The sequence below is a fragment of the Rhamphochromis sp. 'chilingali' genome (genome assembly GCF_963969265.1).
Source record: "Rhamphochromis sp. 'chilingali' genome assembly, chromosome: 2".
Classification (NCBI taxonomy): domain Eukaryota; kingdom Metazoa; phylum Chordata; class Actinopteri; order Cichliformes; family Cichlidae; genus Rhamphochromis; species Rhamphochromis sp. 'chilingali'.
Genome location: NC_137930.1, coordinates 59020393 through 59037277, shown reverse-complemented (window position 1 = coordinate 59037277; position 16885 = coordinate 59020393). Strand labels below are relative to the sequence as shown.

General features: G+C 46.2%; 1 protein-coding gene across 1 annotated transcript in view; it reads left to right on the top strand.

The window, feature by feature from the left end:
• Positions 1–16885, top strand: part of igf1ra (insulin-like growth factor 1a receptor) — a 75934-nt gene that overhangs the window by 8974 nt on the left and 50075 nt on the right. The window contains exon 2 of the mRNA XM_080865537.1: positions 226–792. Within this exon, the coding sequence (XP_080721663.1) occupies positions 226–792 (567 nt within the window). The remainder of the gene's footprint in view (positions 1–225; positions 793–16885) is intronic.

Genomic DNA, 16885 nt, shown 5'->3' with positions numbered 1-16885 from the left:
AAACTGCCAGCAAAGTACCAACTTTACTGTACTAACAAGATTATGTTTCAAGAAGATTACTTACGTGGAAATCTTTTGGCATACACAATCTCCAGGCTGTATTTCCCATCGAACACTGCTGAAACTGTGTATATGATGCATATGTACTGTAATACTCTTCTGTTGTTCTTTTTCTTTGTTTCTCAATGAAGAAAACAGTAAAGATTTTTTTTCTGTGTGTTGCAGTCTGTGGCCCGGATATCGACCTCCGAAACGACATCGATCAATTTAAGCGTCTTGAGAACTGCACGGTGGTGGAGGGCTACCTGCGCATCCTCCTCATCAACGAAAAGACCAGCAACAACAGCCAGCAGGAGGACTTCCGCTCCGTCAGCTTCCCGAAATTGACCGTCATCACCGGCTACCTGCTTCTGTTTCGTGTCTCGGGCCTCGATAGCCTCAGTGTGCTCTTCCCCAACCTGAGCGTCATTCGTGGGCACAACCTCTTCTACAACTACGCCCTCGTGATCTATGAGATGACCAGCTTAAAAGACATTGGGCTTTACAACCTGAGGAACATCACCCGTGGGGCCATGAGGATTGAAAAGAACCCTGAGCTCTGCTACCTGGACTCGGTGGACTGGTCATTTATTATGAATACTGAGTTCAACAATGTTATCAACGGGAACAAGAAGGCAAAGGAATGTGACAACGTCTGCCCGGGGATCATGGAGGATAACCCTCTTTGTCAGCAGACGACGTTCAATGACAATCGTAACTACCGCTGCTGGACCTCCAACCATTGCCAGAAAGGTAACCCTGAACTTCTTGGTAGTTTTCATCATGGCGATGTTTGAGCGATGCTTTGTGCTGCAGTAGAGTAAATGCGGACGTGGCTTTGATCTAGCTCGGAGGTTTCCAGCATCACAAACATGAAGAAATTGTAAATTTCTTCACCAGTGAACAAATCCCATGAATCTATGCAGTGTTTTTCCTTCATTTCCGTCAGGCAGTCAGATTGTCCATGGGCCAGTGCAAACATTTCCTCTCTGTTCGTTACAGAGACCTTGTCTTTAGATCAGGCTATTTGTGGAATGAAGGATAGCTGCAATATAGAGCACCAGGTATTAGAGAGGCATACTCAGTTGAGGTTAAAGTTGCCCTGCCAAGAAATGAGGTAGTCTACCTGTCTGGACCATGTCAGCTAAATATTTGCCTGAGGGACATTTTGCGATTTATGAAAAGGGGTATATTGAAAAATAAGGGGGGGGAGGGTAATTCTTGTTTAACTTTGGCCTTGCGGTAGGGTCATGCATTTTTTAACAGTTCAGGGGAGGGTCATATTTTTTTATATTCATTGCATTTAAATTCCTTCCATTCTGTAGAGTTGAGTCAGTTCATTTATGAATATCTGATACTTTGTGCATCCATACAGCAGGCGGGTGTAGCACCTTGTGGTCACATTACTTATCTTCACTGTCTTTTTCACAGATTTTAGAGTGTGAGACAGTTTGTGCTTTCAGATCAGAAACTGGGACAAGTAGATCTTCCATCTCATGCCTCTTCAAAACAACTCTGTCAACCACTTCGAGTCTTTATAGGCCAAAAAGATGAGCAAAGAGGAATTTTATGTTGTTGTTGTCTAACACATTTCACCCACTCTTTCCATGAATTTAAGTAATTATTGCTGTTTGCTGTTTGGTACTGGAGGACACTTATATATTCCAGCAACTACTTTGTCAGGTGTTTCTGCCTGCCTGCGGGCAGATGATGTCACAAAATGCACACAAAACTATAAGGGTGTCTAGATGGGAGCAACATGAAGGCTTAGCTTGAAGACTGATTTGGTCCAACATTGTCTCTGGTTTGAAGTTCAGTTACAGGTCATGAAAATTTATTCAAAGTTGGAGTCAGGTACACATTTACAAAAGGGCTCATCGATCTATGCGTCAGAGGTTTGAGTTTTTTTAACCATCTGTAACTAAAACTAGCACATGATGACATTTTTGTGTGAAAACAGTTTTTTTTAATATTCCCCCTGCCCATTTTTGAAGGCATCTGTGCAGGTGCTAGGATTAGTTTGAAGTCACAAACACCCCTGTCCTTCATCCCTTCAGGGAACCTCAGAATAAACAGTGGAAATCAAGCTTGCTGCGTTTTCCTATTGACCAAGTCGATCTCTATAGGAAAGCAATGGTGTTCACTGTGTGCGTTTTGTGACCTGCTGGTGCTCCCTGTATGTTATCAGCCCTTTGATCAATACACAATGAAAATGAACAAGGTTTTGTATGGTTGTCTTTGTTCAAAAACATTGAAATCTTAAATGGGCATATTTTACAAATACCATACATAGTAAAAGGTGCAAATCGCCTGTGATGACTTTTTAGTCACGTCTGTTCTTCCCACACTAGCTGCTATGTGGGGTTTTGTGGTGAAACCCTCTGTTGTTCTCACAAAGCGGACTTGAGAAGCAGAGCCGGAGCATTGTTTGAACCAGTTCACTTCTCTCAGAGGCCCAGGCGAGGTCAGGGTAAAAGCATTCATCTAGAAGGCCTTGAGGTCTCAAGGCTGCAGATAAAGGGTCTGGGTTTAGCTACACAGTGGTAAAAAAGGAGGAGTTACTGAGGCAAAAATAAGATACAATGAAGCTAGAGCAGATCTGTGATGTCTTGTAATATTCCAGGCTTTGTGCCTGTCTTTGTTTTTATAAAGGTTTGATGTGTCTCTCCTCCCCGCTTAAGATTCCTCTCTCCTCCTTCCTCCGCCCCTTTGTATAATTGCCTTGTTTTTCTCCAGTACAGATGTTCCTTCAAGGGCATGCAGTGGTATTCTAGTCAATACAGCCCGGTCTCCTCTTTAATTACACAACATGAAGAGGGAGTGATGTCTGCCTAGCTCACTGCTTTGCCCTCTGGGCCTTTCCAAATGTTTGTCCGCTCACCAGATACTGTTTCCCACACCAGGTTTGGGTGAATTAGACCAGGGTTTCTCAGAAGTGAGCTTTAATATGTTGCGTTACATCTGGATTTACGACAGGATGGACGTGAGTAGGAGTGACTGTGCAGAGAAGTGCAGATTGGAGCAGAAATTCTGGGTGCCTTTTAGTGGCAGGGAGAGATGCATAGAGAAGCTGTTTACAGGAGGAGGGGCATGGAGGGGAAATGTCAGACAAATGTCAAGTATACAAGCTCAATGCCAATGTCTCGCTGAAGGGCAGTGTACAGAGTGTTGAAAAAGGCCCCGTTCCTCCCACTCATCTATAACCCCCATGCTTCCTCGTATATCCTCTCTGCCTTCCTCATTGTTACTCCCTCCTCTTTGTATATGTTGTCTGTTCTCATCTTCCTAACTGTCGTTCTCCACTTCACTTAGCCTCAGTCTCATCTCTGATTGTCCTTGTCAGTTGTTCTGCTGGTGTTTCGTTTTCTATTTTCACCTAACTCTTTTCTGCAGGGCTTATCAGGGGCTGTTAACAGCTCCGGCTGTCAGATATCTCTTCATTGTTTACTTGTCGAAAGGCACTTACTCACACACATGCACACACACACACACACTGGTCAGAACCACCAAGCTTGTTTGGCGAGACCCTGGCTCCTTCCACGCTGCCAGCTGCTTGCTTTGAGTTATGGGGGATCCCATGACTAAAGAAGTGTGGCCTGCTTCAGATGTCCTCCTCAGGTCTCTGTGTTTGCTGTAGACAGTCCTGCTTTTTACTGGACCTTATCCAAATCCGCATAATCAATAGGCAGTTGCAATTAGGCAGATGAACACTAAGCATGCCGCTGTAGTCACGGCTGGTCTTAGGGCCGGCTAGTCTTCATAGCTCCACTGGGAGGCACACACTCTCTTACCCGCTGGTTCTCACATAGCTCACGTCTTTATGCAATAGAATATTCATTTATGGTATGCTCAGCCTTGCAGGCACTCCGGTCTGGTTTCTCAACCTTAACTTACCCTGTCTAATTTAAAGCAGCACGTCTGCCATGCTTTATTTTTATATTAACAAATGCACGTCATAATGATTTATTTATTGTTTTTAAGAGTAGTGGGACATTAGGGTAAGTCAAAACTTTAGCATGAGGAGACCACAGACTTTGCTCTGGAGCCCTGGCTGTTGGGAGAGCTTTGCACCAGTCTCGGAGACTTTGCATTACTTTGCATTTAGTAATATGTTTGCTCTCTCTCTGCCAAAGACCTACTTGATATCTCTGGCCTGAGTGCTCTGACCTGAATCCACTTCAGAACTGAAGTGGGTTTTTTAATAAAAAAAAAAAACAAAACAAACCCCCTCCTAAAACCACTATTTTACTGTAGAGCAAGGTCTCACAGGCAGATACGATCTAGTATTCTTCCTGATGAGTAATAGCCCCAATGCTGTTAAGTTTTCACAAATCTTCCCCACATATAATAGAAAGAGCAAAATGAATCATTCTGACTGTGGCATCCAGTCGGTCTTATCTAAACGTGTCAAAACGGTGCCATTTAAAAATAAGTCGAAAGTGCTTTTTTTAAACAGCTAGTCCTATAGTTTGTGAAAATGAGTAAACAGTATTTTTTTTCCACTAAGGAAAATATAAAATGTCACAAAGCTTGGGTTTCAGACGGTGTTAGGTCCTTGAGTATTTGAAATCTCAATTCTAATGGGCCTCTGGTCTCTCACAGTGCATAATGATCATCTCTCCACCAATAATTATAACTCTGTGGTATGCAGTGTTTGAGTCTTTCAGTAATAGATGTTTCGCTTGGTAAATTAAGAGGAAATGACGATAATGTCAAGGTTGCACGTTTTATCAGTGCTTGCACCTTCTTTATCCTATTGCTCCATGGAAAAATCCAGCAGATGGCTAAGAAAAGGACTCGGAAGTTGGCCCGACTTCATTTTTGAGCTAATGTTATGCCTTGGATGTTCAAACAATGATTATTTAACACCTTAGTGTTTGCAGGGATTTAATCACCACCTCTCCAAATTCGCCCATACCTGGTGTTTTGTAAGAGTATGGTTACACACTGACTAGCCAGTTTACTTTTGGTTGTTTTCCTGGCTCTCTGCTGATTAATTTCATTCAAATTTCCTGGAAATAACCACTCATTAAATACATTTGTGCAAAGTGGTTCTACGGTGGGTTTGCAAAGAATAAACTAGATTTATTGATCTCTACACCTCTCGTAACATGGAGTTAGTAGAATTGTGTCTGCCACTTTAAGTATATAAGGTAGACATTCCTGCTGGCTTAGTCATTGCAGTTGTGAGGGGATAAAGAGGGGGGAAATACACAGCAGAGGCTGTGTGCGGACTACACATGGAAAGCCGTGGAGAAACTTTATGTGCTATTTCGAATAATAAAGTTTTAAACTGATTTGTGTGTGTGTGTGTGTGTGGTCTGTTTGGTGTATGCAGCCATTGTTGTGTAATATAGTGAGCCAAGTTCATATGATTGTGCCTTCCCCCTTCTTTTGTTTAACCAACATCCAACAGTAGATACAACGAAGCTTTTGAATATTTAATGGCTTCTGGAGCTTATCAAAGTCCTGCGGTTACAGGCACAGGAAACAGCTCAAATACCAGTCTTGAGAATCCAGTGCTTTCCTGGGGGCATGCTCAGCACCATGACAAGTTCCCGTACATCCGCTGTTTCCACTGGGCACAAACTACTTGCCTGCGCTTTGCTCCAGTTTGTACAAAGCTTGGGCGGAGTGCCAGCGCTGGTGACAAAGTGAGGAGAGTCACTCACTCCCACCATCCTAAAGCCACCAGACTGACCATGGAAAAGTCCCATCTGTCTTGGTGTCTCCTGCCATGTTCACTATATCACTGTATCACCACAGCTCCTGCCTGTGTGTGGTTTCTACCAAGAACTAAAAGAGAATGTAGTCAACATACTGCAACCCTGCTGGCACACTGTGCATGGCCCCTATTATTTCCCATGAGATCAGGATACTATTGATTCACAGTGTTATAACTCCATGGTGTCACAAAAATAAATGCATTGAATAGCAAATAAAGCTCCCTTTACAGCAGCCCTTTGTTTTCTGGGTTCTCAGATGTCTCTTCAAACCAAGGACAAGAGAAGCAAAAACAAGTTACTAATTGGTTTCTTTGCACGTGTGTGTGTGTAATACATGGGAAAATATATTGTCTTCTCTGAATTTATCAGGCATAGATTTTTTAGATTTTATTTACTATATTGTCTTCACATTTTATTTGACTTATTGAAGCACATTTGGCAGTCAGTGGTTATGTTAGCATTAGATAAAAGAATAGTTTAGTGAAATTGTTATTTGCTTTCCTTGAGGCAGTTTATTTGCTGTGGCACGTTTACAGTGTTTTTAATTGTTGACATTACATGATACACAGTGCAGCTACAGTATATAAATCATATCTGAATTTCTTTTTTTGACAATACATCATTAGGTTTTTTCTGATAGGATATTAATTACAAGCAGTTGACGTGTCTTTCTGCGCTGTCATCCCATCTAAATCCTATCACCCACCCTCCCTTCTCCTCTTTCGCCTCTCATGGCCTTTGCCACATTTCCCACCATCTACGTCATATTCATAAATGTCATGCTCAGGGCCCGTTTGCAGATGATATTGGTGCATTAGCCCAAACAGAGACCTTCTTCACCGAGTACCCAGAACCTGAGCCTTGTTGAAGTAAAACTCAACTTGGTTACAAATAGTTCTTCTGCTCAATTGGTTTTATTGGTTGCCTTTGGACTTTCGAGGGGCTCCTGTTGCGATTGGTCAGAAAGGAATTCATTTTTCCTCAGACTTTAATGTGTTTTGAGTTTCATGCAAAGACAAAATTGAAACGGATATTATTTCACTTCGCTGTTTGGGCCAAGAGTGGTGAAAAGCCACAGACACGTGTTGACTGCTCTTACTAACTTTTAATGTCAACAGCAGTGTCCCTCTCTGTTATTTAGAATCGGTTGCAAGTTTGCAAAGTTTCACCGAGTCATGATGACACGGCTGTACAGTGTGCTATTGTCCATGTATGAACAGCAAGGCTTATTGTCTATTAATGCTTGACTCTGTGAGTTTATCCGACTCCTGTCCTCTGTGGCCTACAAAGGTCTCCTCTCAAAGCACTGACAGATTAGATCCGCTTCCTAGGATTGCTTGATTGACCAAAATAGGACCTGTGTGTCTCGCTGCCAGGCTCCAAAGAGACTGACTGACATACTTGTACTCACATCCAAACATACAGACATATGCTCTCTTCTCTCACGTGCCATCGCTTTTGACAAATTTTCCTCAACTTGTGCCCACTGTGACTGTATCTGCTGTGTTTGTGCATGTGTGTGTGTGTGTGTGTGTGTTTGTGAGTGAGAGAGAGAGAGAGAGAGAGAGAGAGCCTGTGTAAGTGTCAGCCCAGTGTGTAATGTGTTTCCAGCCTGTTTGATGCCTATTTGAGCCACCCAGTTCCTCTAGTGTTAGGCTGCCTGCTGGCTTGTGGCTGCGCAGCTCAGGAGCTGTGACTCATCCTTTGCTCTCACTACTCATTCATAGTATTCATAGTATTCATTCAATACTATAACACCCCCACCCCACCCCCAGCTCTGTGGTAGGTTCCCCTCAGTCCTGCTCTAAATGGCAGGGCGGGATGAGGGCTATCGCCACCTCTTAGCGACGCCTCTGTGAGAGGTGCGAGAGATGAGTGCCTGTGTCTGCTGCCTGTGCCTGCCTTCGGTGCCTTAACTGTGCCTCTGTCTGCCTGCCTGCCTCAGCTCTATCCCTCTTTATAACTCCGGCCACAGCAGCCATTTACTCATGCTAGGCTGACTTGGCTGTGGCTCCTGGGAGATAATGCGCCATGCCTGCAAGTAAGCTCAGAGCATGGGTTAATTCCACAGTGGGGGAAAAAACAAAATCTCCTGCTGACAAATCTCTCCTGCAGAGGTGAGGATGTATGCTGGCATGCCACAGAGAGAGAGAGAGAAGAGTATCCTTTTTTTTTTCTTGCCAGAATAGTTAGGTAGGTTCACTCAGGTCACAGAAACACTGGTCCTCTATTCTCTTCCCTTTAAATGTGTGGCGAGGAGACCAAAGGAGGATCTGAGCTACTCTTGTCTACCTTCCTCACCACACATGGCCAAAATGTGTGTGCTTCTTTAAAAACTGTTGGCCTCTGTTTGTTTTCTTCCATTACTTCTATAAACTATAAAAATATAAAACATGTATAATTACTAAGAGCCGTTTTGTATCCTGCAGCTGCTTAACTAACGATGAATCACGGATCCTATGGTTGTGTTCGTACGTGTCTCTTTTGTGCGTACGCTATCTCTAAAGGAGATATCGAGCAGGCCTCGGCGTGCCAGTGGTGATTTGCCGTCTGTTCTTTTTCGGAGCATGTGTACAATGAGGAGATGAAAGGACATAATAAAATTACAAAGGAAACCTCATGAATTACACAGGTAGATGAAATGCCTCTGACAACCACACACTTCCCTTTCAGGCCTTATTTCAAGTTCCCTATTTACCAGCATGAGGATTTAGATTACAGAAGTTTGAACCAAACTTTGGATAAGGTTGGCGCTTTAAAAAATCTTCCCCATCTAATGTTCGGTGTCAGCAATCGATGAAGGAGTCTTAACTTGTCTAATGTCATTAGCCTGCTTTCTGTCAGTGGCTTAGAATGACCTTGACCCTGTCTTTTGCCTCCCCTTCCTCTCTTCGTCTTGTTTGGCTGAGATCAGCAGAGTCCAGTGCAGTTGTCAACGCGCAGCCTAATGGGCACAGGTGGCTGGGGCTCCTCTGCCTTCTCCAGCCCTCTTGGCATAGTTCTCTTGGCAGACCAGCAGCTCCTTGGCCATTCGCCTCAATGGGCCACTCCAAAGCAGTAATCACCAGCTGGTGCTTTGTTAGCATCAGGGTGGCCCCCAAGATGAATTATGGCTCTCAACTTTGAATTATGGTTTCTTCTGAAATCCAGCAGCGTGTGAAGTTCCGATCAGGATTCGCTGTATTTCCTCCTCCGGCAGGCGTGGATGCAAAAGCAGTTTCATTCATAAAAGCTTTCAAAGAGATGACATGTCACTAGATCATCGCTGATTTCCTCCCAGTTACTGACCACAGCAGAGCAATGTCCGAGAATGTGTGTCTGTGGCGGAAGGGGGGGGGGGGGGGGGGGGGGGGGGTTGTTGGATGAAAGAAAGCTCTGCAGCTGTATTGCACTATGAAGCAGTCAGACAGCGGCTTGTTACTGTGTCAGATAAATATAGAGGTCTCTAGAGCTCTGCACTGCAGCTCTATCTCTGCTCGCTGCTTAAAGGAAGGGAAAGGCCGCGTCACCTGGGAGATGCCACTCTCCTCATTCATCCTCACTAAATTGGCTTTAGATTTGCAGGACATTAAAGATTATTGAGAATCTGTAGGGATAGGGTGGGGTATAAGGTGAACCACAGAGAAGGGCTGAAGTTAGGCACAAGGTACGCTTTAATGTTTTATGCCCACATACTGTCTTTTCACAGAGCTGTCATCCGACAGCACGCTTGAGCTCAGTAGCTGTCATGATTTCATCCATAGCACTTACCGATTTCTTATGTTTATTGGCTTAAAAGTTAAGAAAATGGTGAGTGATGGCTTTGCTAATTCAGCAGCAAGTGCGCCAACCGACCCGCTGTGTATGCGTGTTTTGGTCCGAGCGCGCTTGTGCATCCTCCTTATAACAGCCTGGCTCATGAGGTCTGCTGATCGAGCAGAAAGTGCAGCCTGTTGGGGGTAAAAGAGGAGGTGCATTAGCTCTCCTTTCATCTATTTCATCCTCTTCTGTTTGACGAGCGCACAGTGGTTGATAAGCGTCCAGCGCGCCTTTGAAGTCCCAGTCGGGACTTCAGTTCAACCCTGCCACCACCACCCACCCCCATTACTGCGTCAATTACAGAAAGGCTTTGCAGGCCTTGTTTGCACTTGAGTGTGGATCAGGCTCCTCCCTGTGGCTGATAAACATACAGTCTCCATGTAAACATCACCCATTGTCATTCATATTTTATTACTCACACTCGTTTACTCAGCGTAGGCGCTCCTCTGTCATCCCAGCTTAAGCTTTTGTTCTGTTGCACCTCTGCTTTTATGTATGATCTGGTTTTAAAAAAGTGCTTGGCTTTCTTTGGATGAGTAAGTCAACGTCCATTGTTTCACCCCAGCTGGGAAAAAAAGACCCTGCAGGTGTATTCACTGAGTTGTAGTCTGTTTCTCAACCCTTCTGAGAAGTTGCTCTGTCCTATATGTACTGTTGTTAGCACTTTTCCAGTCCAGGCATGTACTTGCTTGTAAGAAGCTTGTTGTTGCATTCCACCTACCTCCCTGCATAATATATGGTATTAACTTCCAGCCCTTTTGTTTGTGTCTCCCTTGGTCTGCCTGTGTGTGAGGTAATGACACTGATGCTCGTCTTCAGACAAACCCCTCAAACTTTGGTTTCCTTGGAAAACAAAAACTCCCAAAATTAAGAGAACACTTGGGCAATTTTTAACTTTTACTCTTGGTGTGATTTATAATCAAGATTTTGGATTCCATTTACTGTTTATATTGTCACTTTATTTGCAGCAAAAGACACAATGCACTGTTTGTCAGTAAAGATTTTCACCTTCAATATTCCATTTGTCAGGAGCTGATGTGTAATTTATGTGTTCCCTTCACTTTTTTTTTGACCAGTATATATTTTAGTGGGTAGGAATGAAGCCTTAGTGTGGTGCTGGGGAGGAAAGACAGGAAAAAAAGAGCCATAGTCCAATTCAAACACGTTAGATTGTTGCTCTTTCTGTACGTAAAAATAGCCTCGCATAAAGCAAAAGGCCACATTCCTTTTCATATATGCGAGCGTTACATCAGTGGAACTTTTATTTATTTTTCTTTGGTTAGGATCAACAAAACTAGGAAATCTTTTTGTTCCTGCTGTTTTGTTCCTGATTGTTCTAAGAAGGCAGGGCCTTCAATGGCCGTTGTTTCCACTGTATGTTTTATTTACAGTAAAGATTTCAGAGTGTGTTTTCTTCCCCTTTGTCTCTTTTTCAATACTGCAAACGGACTTCCTGTTTAGGGATATCATAACCGCTGAATTCGAGCTTGTTTTGAAATCTGTCCATTAACATTTTTTTTCCCCCCCACAAAGAGCGTTTTTCTTCATAACAGCATGTCCTTCAGTCAACAGCAGCTTTTTAAAGGACTAAGATTAACTCAAAATACTCGGCTTCGTGTTTAAAGTAAATGTCAAAACCACCACCTCCAGATGTGTGTCATCTGGAAAATAAACCGGGGACCAAAGATGGATGAGAAAGGATGTGTGACACTGCCTCTCGGCATGTACTGTACCTACTGTATGCACTGTATATATGTACGTGCTTATAGCGTGCTCAGACAAAAATAGCTTTTGTTTAATTAGCGGTGTGACGTGCATGTTTTTGCTGTGCATATGTGAGTCATTCATCTGCACTAAGGAACAGTTTCCTCAGGCTCAAATCGACGCATGTAAAGGTTTCTTTCCCCTTTCTTCTGGTTCATGGCTTCTTTTTTTCAGATTAGTGGTTCATTGTGTTTACATCATCGCCATTAGAGCTGGGTTAGGCAACATGTTTTTAGCATCACGGGAAGAAAGAAAAAACGGAACAGCTTTTCAGGATATTGTAATTGAAACATTTTGAGAAGGAACTAGAGCCCTGTATCTCCTCTTCTCTCTGTTTTCAGGCTTTATAAAATCCAGCCTGTGACAAAACACTTTAATCGATCGCAGGTATTTTCAGACAAGAGTAGATGAGTCGTACAAAAGTTATATAAAGTGCAAAACATTTCCACAGAAAAAGTGACACAGGGTCAGAGCAGGTTAAGCGTAGGTCTTTCCTGGAAAGGCAGCGTTTGAATCCAAAGTGATGCCGTTAAACAGGAGTTTCATGAAGCACTGTGAAGATCCAGCGTGGTGACTGCTAGGGAAAGGCCACCCAGTGACGGCGCTTTCAGGCTGTAAGAGAGAACAACACCCACAGTAAGATTTTGCTCTGTGGTTGGTGAGTGTCTTGGCTTGCCCGAGGTGCATCACAAGGTGCTGAACTCATGGCTCACATAATTCATTTTTAAAAACATAATAAATATACTTGTGACACCCGCAGGCACTAAATGACGCAATAAAGAACTTTTCCATCTCTAGACAACTTTGGGATTTTGCACAAGACAAAATGAACTCAAAGCTAATGAATGTTACTTCGTCTTCTATTTTTCCTTTTCAGATAAATTATTTTACGACATTTTACTAATTAGGGTTTTTTTTTTTTTTTAGCCTTTCAGTCACTCAGTCGACGCTGACCCGTTTCAAATTGAAGTAGAACAAAAACCTGCTAAATGTCTGTTTTTGTCCTCAATGTTGCTGTTTCATTTTTAATTTATAGCATTCTGCACGGTTTACTCAAGCTGACCTTTAAATGCCCATTTGATGCTTCTCTTTGTGGAGTTTTTGGTTATGATGGTTATGTGTGTGCTAACTGGTTATGTTTTGAATGTTTTGAATAACAACTACCTGTACTACAAGTACCTGTTCTCCTTCATCATTTTTCTTCTTATTTAAACTGGTGTTTGCTGTTCTTCCAGTGTATCTTTACATAGCATGCCAGTGCCGTGGAATCAGACAGACCCGGCATCTTACATCACGCACTGTGCCGCCTCCGCTTTTTACTTTTCACGGATCGGTCAGTTTGGGTCTCCTACTATTTTCCACATCCCGGATAAAAGCAAAAAAAATGTAATGACCAAGAGGAATAAAAATGCACTATTCCTGCTTGGAACATGAGAGTGAGGTGGGAGAGGAATTTACTTTTTTACATTTTTTTTGCTTAGGTGTGCGCTGATGAGAACGATGAGGTCAATGAGAGCATTATGGATTGTCTTTGAAATTATGTGGCCGTCTGATACGTGTGATGAAGCAGGACTCCTCTTTGTGTGTAAGGACAGTGGGTGCACAGACTCTGTGAATGGCTCACATTGTGAGCCACTGTGTTGGCACCAGTGGCTTTACTGGCACGTAGATGTAGAGTCAGATATGCTGGATCCTGGCCTACTCTGTGGTATTATTAGTATTCTGTATCTCTGCAGAGGTCCTGCACACCTCAGCCTGCTGAGAAGCTGTCATGTAGAATCTCAAATCAAGGAATGGTTTGTTTTTACACCTTTCTGTCCACTGAGTTTTAATTAAGTGAAAGCCCAAAGTGGCTGAGGTACAGGGGTGTTTGCCTAAGTAAATATAATATTTAAGACCGGCAGCGATACCCCCTGAGAATGTGACCTTTTCTAGTGACTGCCTCCACTGCAGGATTAATTTAAGCTCTTGGAATTGGGATTCAACATTTTTTTTTATTCAAATGTGTGGCTCATTTTTTTTTTAGCTATCTTTATGTTTGTTATTTTTTCTTAATTGTGCGTAGATGCACAAAAAAGAAAAATCACAGTTAATCCCTAAAACTCAATCTGTGTCACGGTCCTGGGTCTCCTGACCCAGCGTTTTTAGTTCTTTGTGATTTTTGTATTATTGTACTTGTGTGTGATTTATTCTATGGCTTCTAGTTTTGATCCCTTGCCCTTCATGTCTCTCTGTGTCCCCTCTGTTCTGTGTAATTGTGTGTCTTTGCATGTTTGAGTTTCTTGTTTTCTGTCACTCTGCATTGTGCATTATGTTCTCATGGTTGGTTTTTTGTTACTCTCTCTAGTCTAGTCTCTTGTGTTCCCAGCTGAGTATTTCCCTGTGTATTTTGGTTCTTAGACCTCTGCCTTATGGTTTATGTCTCTGTATTTCTTAGTTGCTGTCTCCACTGTGTCAAGTTCGCGTCTCTGTGTGATACTTCCTGTTTTACTTTGATGGTCCGTGTCTCATGTGAATGCGTCCTGCTTTGCTTGTCTCGTCAGTCCTGATTTCTCCCAGCTGTGCCCTCCTTCTGTGTCTCATTCCCCTCGTTACTTCCCAGTGTATTTAAACCCTGTGTTTCTCTGAGTCAGTGTCGCGTCGTCCCTCATGCTGTGTGGATCTCCCTGTGTGTCTCTCTGTGAGTTTTCCAAGTTCCCAGTTTAGATTAGTTTGTATGTTTTTTCCCTGCCAGCAAATAAAGCTGAGTTTTGAGTTCACCTCCCTGAGTCTGTGAGTCCTGCACTTTGGGTCCAACTCCTGCCTGCCGCACAGCGATTCATGACAGAACGACGCGACCACAAAAAGGATCCAGCGGACTCAATGAGGAGGCGCCGCTTGGCTTTTGATGGGACCCGGTTGGTTCTTGGGGGTCCTCCGTGTAGCCGGTCGTCTTCGTTTGCCACTAACCCATCTACTCACTTTTCTGTTTCCTCTCCACTGTTGACGCCTGCGACCCGGACCCGAGGAAAGCACCCGAGGCGGCACCGCGAGGAATACTATGAGCCTGCGAGCAACCAGCTCACGCCAGCACAGGCATTTTATAAAATGCTGGGGATTATCATTGTTCCCCCCAGTGCACCCAACATTTCCACACCGCAGCAGGAGCAACTGCAGCCGAGTTTTCCCACATCACCTTCAGCCAGCCCTTCTCCCTCTTCAACAGGGAAGCGGCAGACACCCCGCCAGCATTCACAGCCCCAGCGAGGGCCTGGATTTCTTCCTGTACAGTCGGCTAGGGTGAGTGGTGGAGCTACTCTTTTGGCTCCTGCAGAAATAAAAACTGTTAATTCCGGGCCGGCTTGTTGTGTAAGCGGCACCGGAAATGAAAGAACTGCTTATTTTAAGGACAATTATTCTGGCCCATTGAGCCATTCAAACTGTCACTCCTGTTCCTTTCGAGCCTATCCATGAAACTAGGAAGATTGGTGTCTCTGTGCTCAATAACTCCAAGGATCCAAAGACTGTTTTAGACTCAGATGGTTGTGAGCTACAAACTGAAATGAAGGGTCCTGAGGGTTCGGTTAAAAATGAACTGTGTGTTCCCCAGCCCTCAGCTCAGTTAGCTGCCCGGCCTAAAGCCCAGTCGCCGCCTCCACCACCACCATCACTACACCCAGCCATTCAGGCTGCTACTCAGTCAGACATTCAACCCATAGCCCTGCCGTTAATACACTCTGTAGCTGAGCCACTAGCTGCCCGACCCGCAGCCACTTCAGCCACTCCACCCGTTACACCTCCACTACAACCGTCACTGCAGTCTCTAGTGCAGTCTCCAGTGTCCCCAGCGCAGTCTCCAGTGTCCCCAGTGCAGCATCCCTTAGCACAGTCATCCGCTCAATCACCAGCTCCACTTTCCCCTCAACTATCACTACCACCTCTAGCTCAGTCTCCTGTGCACTCACCTCTGGTTCATTCTCCTGTGAAGTCATCAACTCCACTGCCTACTCCACTCTCACCACCTCCGTTACAACAGACATCAGTTCAGTCCCCTGTGCCAGTGCAGACGCCCTCAGTTCAGTCTCCCGTGCAGTTATCTACTTCACCACCATCAGTAGCTCAGCTCCCACTCTCATCCGCATCTCCAGTAGCTCAGCTCGCACCTGAACCATTGGCCCAGTCCCCGATAGCAATACGGTCTTCTGTTCGGCTTAACATTCAGCCAGGGGTCCCAAACCTCTCTGGCTCTACATCAGCTCCTGCTGGAAGCTCGGATGAGCTCATCCAGGACTCCGCGGCTCCCACGCCGCCATCTACCTCGTCCGCTGGGGGTTCCAGTGAGCCCGGCCAGCACCTCCTCGTCTCCGCTGGAGGGTCCGAGGGGCCCGTTCAGCCTCCTGTCTCCGCTGGAGGGTCCGAGGGGCCCGTTCAGCCTCCTGTCTCCGCTGGAGGGTCCGAGGGGCCTGTTCAGCCTCCTGTCTCCGCTGGAGGGTCCGAGGGGCCCGTTCAGCCTCACGCCGCATCAGCTGGAGGGCCCGAGGGGCCTGTCCAGCCGCCACCTGCGACCGCCTCGTCGTCGCCTGGTCCGGCTGCATCTGCCTCTGCTTCTGCTACGCCTGGGCCAGCCTCTGCCTCTGCTTCTGCTACGCCTGGTCCGGTCTCAGCCTCTGCTTCTGGTCCAGCTTTGGCTTCTGCTTCTGCTCCGCCTGGCCCAGCTTCGGCTTCAGCCTGTGCTCCCCCTGGTCCAGCCTCAGCCTCTGCAGCTCCCCCTGGTCCAGCCTCAGCCTCTGCAGCTCCCCCTGGTCCAGCCTCAGCCTCTGCAACCTCGTCTGGTCCGGCCTCCGAGTCTTCGTCCTCGTCTGGTCCGGCCTCCGAGTCTTCGTCCTCGTCTGGTCCGGCCTCCGAGTCTTCGTCCTCGTCTGGTCCGGCCTCCGAGTCTTCGTCCTCGTCTGGTCCGGCCTCCGAGTCTTCGTCCTCGTCTGGTCCGGCCTCCGAGTCTTCGTCCTCGTCTGGTCCGGCCTCGTCTGGTCCTGTGCCCACCAGGCCATGGCCAGCACGCCTGAGACTGGAGGGCCGCCGCTGCCTTCCGCGCGGTCGGCCCCCCTGAACTGCTCCGTTGTCTCCTTCGCCGCCGCCGCTGCCTTCCGCGCGGTCGGCCCCCCTGAACTGCTCCGTTGTCTCCTTCGCCGCCGCCGCTGCCTTCCGCGCGGTCGGCCCCCCTGAACTGCTCCGTTGTCTCCTTCGCCGCCGCCGCTGCCTTCCGCGCGGTCGGCCCCCCTGAACTGCTCCGTTGTCTCCTTCGCCGCCGCCGCTGCCTTCCGCGCGGTCGGCCCCCCTGAACTGCTCCGTTGTCTCCTTCGCCGCCGCCGCTGCCTTCCGCGCGGTCGGCCCCCCTGAACTGCTCCGTTGTCTCCTTCGCCGCCGCCGCTGCCTTCCGCGCGGTCGGCCCCCCTGAACTGCTCCGTTGTCTCCTTCGCCGCCGCCGCTGCCTTCCGCGCGGTCGGCCCCCTGAACTGCTCCGTTGTCTCCTTCGCCGCCGCCGTTGCCTTGCGCACGGCCGGCCTCCTGAACTGTTTCCG